An 8,245-nucleotide genomic window follows, 5' to 3' on the forward strand; every position below is an offset into this window, starting at 1 on the left:
TTGTAATTATTCAATAAATCATTTTAATGACAAATGGGTATATTTCCTCTTGTTTCCTATAAGTATGAAACTCTCACACCCTGATTTCAGTATTATCTTGCTGAAAGAAGGTAGCACCCCTCTCATAATTAGCTAGTCGGTGATATTGAAAACTCTGAAAGTCTGAAATTTTATTTGGTAGGGGGAATATCCATGTACGAACTACCTTATGAAAAGTCGAAGTCGAACAGTTACTAAACGAATGTACGAGTAAAATACTCCTTTACACCGATCTGAAAAGGGTTCATGACGGAAATTGATACCGATACCTCCATTCAGTATCGATACTCACACGGTATCGCTAACTCAGGTATCGGATATACTGCGTAGATATTCGATACCAAGTTGACAGACGACAGAGTGAAATTTGGAGTTTGTTTCTTGCTATTTGAGTATCAGCTGTTCTTTGTTTTCTTTATACAATATCTGATTGGTAAGTAACCAAATAATAAGCAGAATATGTTGAAATGAATATGTTTTAGAATTTTTTAGTTAATTGATAAATTAGAACATATTTGCTCATGTTTCCTTATTAATTGACAACAAAAATTGACAGTTTTATCAATAACATTAAATTATTTTTTTCATCAAAGGTTTTTACTGTGTTTACATTAGAACGTAATGGTTTATTTGCAGCTAAAATAGTCCAAAATGGGAAGAATTTTTCTTGAGCACATGGGTGGAAATCGAATTTTTGCTTGTGGTAGATGTGATACCCATTTAACAAATAGGGGAGAGTTGATAAGTACCAGATTTACTGGAGCTACAGGACGAGCCTTTCTTTTTAACAAAGTGGTCAACTTGACTTACAGTGAAAACCAAGACAGAGTAATGTTAACTGGACGTCATATGGTAACATTTAAAAAATTAATGTAGTGTTCTATATAACTCGAATTGCTTCATTTCTGTTGCAATTCACTATCAGGGAAAATTTAGAGGAACGAAGTTATTGTATTTTAACATGCACTCACATCATTATTGGCAGTTGCAACACAGTTTTAGAATGTAAACAAACTTCTAACTAGAACAAAAAATATGACTCAATGAAAGTGAAGAAGATTAACCAGAATTCTAAATTTCTACTTCTCTAAAGACTTGAAAATAAATCAAAACTCTACAGTGCAAGAATTATATAATATTATCTCGTCTCCTCAGTTGAATTAAAAAATATTTTTAAACTGTTGAATATTTGAGTGACAATTGATATAAAGAATTAAATTTAACATGAAAGACAATAATACTAAATTGAAATGATTCTGTTGGAATTAATACATTTTAAATATACACTCCTGCTATTTATTATTTTGAGTTACCTTATGTAACATTTGACAGTTGTTGTTTTGATGTCATTAGTAGAAGTTATAATAAAAATATTGCGTTCAGTTCAGTTCTTTCAAACTGCGTGTCAACTAAAATAATAACTACAGATTCTTCAATTAGCAAGTATTCAATAAAAACAATGAAGTTACAGGGTTCAACAAAATTCAACACTCCTGCTTAATACAGCAATCTTCTGAAGTTAACAAAACTATGATAAATCTGTAGCTTCAACGCAGAACTCCAGTTTCAGTCTCTGTAATGGCTTTGTACAAATGTCAGATATAATCTTACTGGTTGTTACATTTCGTAACTCAATTTCTTCATTTGCTATAATTTCTCTTATGGAATGAAATCGAATCCTCTTAGATAAATAGCTTCTTTAGCAGATTCCCTAAGTGCCATGTATTCTGCTGCTTCATATAAAAACATTGCATAATGGTCTGCTTCTAATATTACCAAGAAACAACTGCATTCTCATATGAAACAATAGCCTGCATATGATTTTATAATTCTTTTGACTTCTGATAAACGAGAGCTCTGTCTGCCAGTTCCTTTCAAATATCTAAGAACATGTTCAACAGCTTTCCAGAGTTCATTATATTTTGAATTGAACCGGATGAGAACATGCACACGACATATAAAGACATATTTTATTTTCAATAATATCAATAAAGTTACAAGGTTCAACAAAATACTTCTGAATTGGTGTATTAGAATATTTCTTTTCAACAAAAACACACATTGAGAATAGATAATCTTTAATTGTTGGCAATCCTTACTACTATAGTATTTGGATCAGTAAACATATTTGATTGAAACTGACAGATTATTCGGAATGGCCCCTGGAGATTTTGCATGCAAGAATAAAAAGCGTTTTTTCGTTAAAATCAAAAAGTATTAATAGAAAAAATTAGTATCAGAAGAAGAAGTAATGTTTCTCTATGAAATTTTAAAGAAGAAAGCATTTTGCCTGTTTCAAACCAATAATAGTATAGTCCTCATACACTTGCTAAGGGTTTCAATAAACCTGAGCATGCTTTCAATAAGACGTTTAACGTTTATTGTGTTCATTACTGTCATGAAAAGGTTAATACAACAAATTAATTTCGAAAAAATGGTACCGAAAATAAGGCTTTCTTTTTCCTCAGACCAAGCGAACAATCATGGAGTATAATTTGACACTTCGAAGGATGTATTTTGGGTTGCCTGACAGAACTTGCAAAGCCGGTGTAGACAAGAATATAATTTGACACTTCGAAGGATGTATTTTGGGTTGCCTAAAAGAACCTGCGAAGCCAGGGCGGACAGCTAGTATTTGATAATTGGCTAAAAACTTCATCATTTCCCAAAAATCAAACTAGTTTCTTATTTTTGTATTCATTTAATAGTGTAGGCTGAATATTAACTTCTCATCTAGCATCCAACTCATTGCAAAAAATGCTTCCAACAATCAGGCCATGATATGATAGTATAACATAAATATGAAATATAAAACTTGATGATAGGCGATTGGATATTGAAGTTGAATGTTTTAGAGATTTTGAATCATAGTACAACGTCCAATAATCTAAAAATATTTGAAAATTTTTTTAACATTTCAACATGTATGAAGGAAAATTTGACTTGGAAGTATGAATATTATCGAAACAAGATTTAAAATGAAGAACAAAAATAATTTATTTCGATATTTATGATCCTTTGGTTTTTTAGGTGAGGGATGTATTCTGCAAAGCCTGTAGTACAAAACTGGGTTGGATGTATGAATTTGCTACAGAAGAAAATCAGAGATACAAAGAAGGACGGGTAATTCTAGAAAGAGCTCTTGTGACTGAATGTGATGGAATGGAAGAGAGATGAAAGACTGATTTTGTAGTGAATAGTTGTATCTTGTTTTTTAACTTTTTGATGAAAATTACTCTTAAGACATAAACTAGATTTTCATATTCACTTTGAAAAAATGATTTCATTTAATTTTATTGAGATGTGACTTCAAAAGACCATTTATTAAAAAATTTTCTTTATATCTTATTCAATAATTTTTCAGCAGTATTTAAATTTTTGTGTTGTTTCCATATATGTTGCTATAATTAGAATACTTTATCGTTTTTATATTAATATAAAAATAATTATAATAACCATATAGCTATTTGATATACATTTATTACGAATATAAAAATATTTATTAAATATCTATTTGAAATGCTTAGTTTTTGCGTGCTTGTTTCAGGATAAAAGTGGGCTATCATTATACCCTAATGTCCAATATTTTCAAATTTTGTACCGAGTATACTCTCAAATACGAGGTCAAAATCAAATTTTCCGCCCATATGGCGAACGGTCGCCGTGTGCAAGATAATTCTACAACTGAATGGGCTAAAGACTTGAAATATTCAGTAATTTCATTTGAAAACTTTGTTATTCCAATTATTGAAAAATACCCATTCGATCAAACTAAAATTAAGTAATCAGATGCAAAATAGTGAAATGAATGTTAATGCAAAATTTCGTGCAGGCCGTTTCATTGAAATGTTATATGTAAAATTTCGATTGACTCTTCAACCCTCTGAACTACCGAGGCAGTCTAAATTGTTTTTAAATTTTTCAATAACCACAGAACGATTTTAATTTTATAGAAACAATAATCCATCATCTCTTATAGAAGTTACAATAAATAAAAAGAGAAGAAAAAGCTCTCTATGTTGATTCCAAATGTTTTATACAAGCATTTAGAGGGTTTTTCCCCTCCTTTCAACTGTAATTTTATTTCTAAAAATTAATGGATTTTATTATCAAAATAACAATATTTGCGGCATATCTTGAAGCCCTCACCAATGAAAAGTTGACAAGCTGTACAGAAGTGCAAACGCACTTTGTGGTGTGTGTGTTTTCACTTTAAATACAATAGAATATTTGAATCGCCCTCTCACCTCGCCGCTCCACTATATTTTTACCCTTAAGAGAAGTGCACTTTTAAGTCTTCGTTGCATCATGTTCCCATTCAAGTTTCTTAGGGTTCAAAAAATATTTTAATGTTTTTGAGGTAAGTATTATCCATATTTAATTCCAGTCGGTTAATTATATCATTTTCCGCAAAGAAGTAAACTGCTATGTTTGAGGGTTGCTTTTTGTATCAGGTTCCTGAACTCCGAAACAAGGTGTTTTATATGTTACATTCAAATATCTCCATATACAGGAATAAAGTTGAGGATTCAGTTTGAATCCCATTTTTTTAATTCTTTTGGTCGAGTGGAAGAACAAATAAGTTATTGAACAATTTTTGTAATCATATTGTAATGTTAAGATAAAGACTGAGCACAATAAATGTATGTTATTATTATTTGGAATTCCCACTCAAATTCTATCAGTGCCTTTGTTATTCTTTTTCAACAGTAAATCTTGCATAAAATCATGCAAAGAGAAGGAAATTTAAGACTGTATCCAATCACTTTCTTATTCCATTGTTTTACAAAAAAATAAATTTCTTCTCTCAATACTACTATTGCTTATTTTCTTCTAGCATAATAATAATCATGTAACGAGTGAGAGCATTGAGGAGGTATCCTGTAATTCGTATGGAGTAAGAATATTAAAAGGCTTTAATAATCTTACTCCTGGGTGTCTACATCCACCGACGATTGAAGTGTATTTACAAGCCTGAGGCTTAACATAGGATGAAGAAGAATAATCTTACTGTACTTGAGTTACAGATACCTCATTGCTTATCACCATGATCATTGTTATGCACAGCAGAACGTTTTCCTACAATCATTTAGTTCTGAAACTCAAGATAATCATATTCAAAACTTGGTTTTTCATGTTCATCCTTACATTAATCGAAAAGAATCTTTTTCTGATTTCAAACTTTCCGATGAAAAAGCACCTAATCAATCCATGTGGAGATATTTCTGATGAAAGTGTAAGATTATTCATTAACAAATTTATCTGACAGAAAAAAAATTAGCAGAGATCATTTCTGCCTGTCTCAAAATTGAGTAAACTCCTGATGATTCAAAGAAAATAGCAATATTCTCAAATTCTAGTGTTGGAAAATGATAAAAAATAATTATGAACCACCAAAGAATTATGAACAACACCTTTACACTTTTGTGCAAGTGACTAGTCGTTCTGGAATAACAGATGGTCTGAGAATGTGAATTCCCGGAATATTGAATATGACGTCAATGGCAATTTTTGGATAGGCAGATTGAGACGCGATTGATGTAATCCTTTCTCTTATAGTTGAAAGTGGCAAATCACTTCTATATCTAGACTTTCATTCAAATCATCACCAACTTCATTCTAGACCTCCGATTCAAAAAGTAGACTTAAAATGATCCATAGTTTCAAGTTCAGCCAGGGTCATTCCTACCAAATAAAGTGGTAGATAATCTATACATTTGTCAGACATTATTCTGTAAAAAATGTTATTCATGAAAAAAGCAACAGGGAAGGCGTATTAAAGACATCCTATTTTTAATTTTTTTCGACTGACAAAAGTATTTCAATAAATATTTCAAAAGAATAACTCACTAGAAGGTATAAATACAAAATAATTTTCAAAATTTCCGCTTTAGAACCAAATTTGCACTAATTACACACCAGAAAAAACAATAAAACTCGGTCAATAATAATAATAAAATTCGGGATAATAAAGAGTTTATTCAGAACTATGAGACATTACTTCACAAATGTATCTACAGCTCAGGTCAATTATCAGTATCAATATAGGATTCTGTTCAGCGTCATTAAAATGAGTCATATTTTAAATACACTGAACCGAATCCTGAGAATTGACCTAAGATATACATTTCTGAGGTATATATATATATTAGTATATATAACTTGGGCGACTGATTTACAGGGGTCGTGTTTACCGAAACCATATTTCATATTGTTTTTTCTTTTTCCTGTGTGTGAGTTGAATTGCATTTGTGATAAAGCATGTAAATTATTAATGCTGAGAAGAAAAATTGTATTATGAGCTAGGTATAACACAAATATTGGAAAAAAATTTGAACAAATGAGACAAAACATATTTTTAATCTAAAAAGACCAATGCTGTGAATTGTCTTTTTAATATCATGCGGTGAAAAAATTTCAGTTAGTGGCAAATATATGAATCTGGACATAATTAAATAAGGTAAATCAAAAAAGGGATTTTTATTTTGGTAATGCTGTAGAAATACATTTCCTAATAATAATTTTTAGAAAACTTCCCCAAAATGCATTATATAGAAATAAGTTTTTATCAACACCAATAGTTTCAGACTTTATTCATTTTCAGCTTCAATTAAATGATGCTGTGTTAAAACTGCAACATCAAGCATTGCTTCAGGAATTATCATTTCTGAAATTGGATATTTCATGGACTCCTCGTATGCAAATAAGATGCTTGTATCATATAACATAATTTTACTCTGAGCCAATATTAAAATGCACTGCCTTACTCTAGTCATAATCATCCTGACATCTTCAGGAATAACCTATAAAATTTTGAGAGACATTAAATAAAACTATTTCTTTTCAATAAATCCTCAAAAATTACCTGTTCTTTATTAAGGATAAATCCTCCAACACTTTCTTCAGTTTCATCTGATGTAGGATACACCCATATAAACCCGTTCGTTCCCAAAATTAGATTTATTCCTATTTGTAACTTATGGAAATGTGTTTTACTTCTTCTAATAAGAGATGGGGATACCTTAACTAAAAATCCTTGCCCAAGCTAAAAATCCAGTTCTTAATATCCTCATGGAAAATGCAACTCTTATCATATACCTTGCCATATTTGAAACTTCTTGTATGAAGAGAAAGAGAACCATCTGAGAAAATACTTTGAACTTCAGCACTTATAAGATCTCCTTCTTGGAGATATTTTCTCATCATATGCTCATCTTCTTGTGATCGTCGCCTCTAAGAATACAAGCTGAACATTCAATTGACGGAACTGATAATAAAACATATTTATACTTGCCAATTCCCCCCCTGGTAAATTCACTCCAGACAGTAATAAAACAGAATCTAATCGTGCATTTGTGTTAACTTTCCACCTTTTCTGTTGAACTTCTGTAATTCGACCAACCACAACATCCCCAATCTCGCCGTTGTATCTTGTTTTCAGTGGACGTACAGAAATTAAATTATTTACTTTCTCTTGAATACCAGCTACAGAAGCTTTAAGTATTCCGTCTTCTTCATAGGTGCCATGACCCCTAAAATAATTATTTTGATCATTGTAGTGCCATTCAGAAGATGAATTAGAATCTTTACAAGAAACTTGTTAGATAATTACTCTCATTTCCATTCAAACACACCTTATAACACTCTGTTCAGTAATGGTTTGTCCTGGAGTATAAATTTCTGGATGGCGTTGTGATCTTTCAACAGCAACACATGTATTTACCCTGCTCGATGCAGAACGTATTAATATTTCTCCAGGCATGTTGAATATAATAACAATATAAAAGTTTAAAATAATGGGATTTCGAAGTTAAGGATCACAGAACATAACATTGGATGATCATTGATCTGTATTCTGTGTTTCAAGGTTGCGTTCACAGTTCACGTTCACAGTCGTCCACAGATTAGTGAATACATATGTATTGGAATTTGGCGCTTAGCTTATAGAACAACAGGAGGGAGCATAACGTCCCAAAACCTTGGACTATATATTATTATATTGTATTATTTTTATTATATTATATTAATTCACAACAAGATTATTATATTATACATATGTATAGTCTAACCGATTAGTAGTGGCGTACCATGATAAAAATTTCATTAATTCAAAAATAATACATAATATACAGGGTGAGTCAAAAATGTCTACTGAGCTTTCTGGGGGGGATAATACATTGAAAATTAAGTTGAGTTTGATGAATAA

General features: G+C 30.9%; 2 protein-coding genes across 2 annotated transcripts; one reads left to right on the forward strand and one right to left on the reverse strand.

Moving 5' to 3' along the window:
- The first annotated feature begins 351 nt into the window (after nt 1–351).
- On the forward strand, nt 352–3,380 carry LOC123685214 (protein yippee-like 5). Its single transcript, XM_045624833.1, has 3 exons — nt 352–472; nt 676–891; nt 3,070–3,380. Exons 2-3 carry the CDS (start codon nt 691–693, stop codon nt 3,214–3,216), a joined length of 348 nt encoding a protein of 115 aa, XP_045480789.1. The 5' UTR covers nt 352–472; nt 676–690; the 3' UTR covers nt 3,217–3,380.
- Nucleotides 3,381–6,504: 3,124 nt separating this feature from the next.
- Nucleotides 6,505–7,887, reverse strand: LOC123685183 (exosome complex component RRP4). Its single transcript, XM_045624801.1, has 5 exons — nt 7,674–7,887; nt 7,334–7,571; nt 7,138–7,272; nt 6,905–7,084; nt 6,505–6,842 (listed from the first exon to the last, which is right to left on the reverse strand). The coding sequence occupies exons 1-5, from the start codon at nt 7,799–7,801 to the stop codon at nt 6,630–6,632; spliced, it is 894 nt and encodes a 297-aa protein (XP_045480757.1). The 5' UTR covers nt 7,802–7,887; the 3' UTR covers nt 6,505–6,629.
- Nucleotides 7,888–8,245: the final 358 nt, after the last annotated feature.

The sequence above is a fragment of the Harmonia axyridis genome, chromosome 7 (genome assembly GCF_914767665.1).
Source record: "Harmonia axyridis chromosome 7, icHarAxyr1.1, whole genome shotgun sequence".
Classification (NCBI taxonomy): domain Eukaryota; kingdom Metazoa; phylum Arthropoda; class Insecta; order Coleoptera; family Coccinellidae; genus Harmonia; species Harmonia axyridis.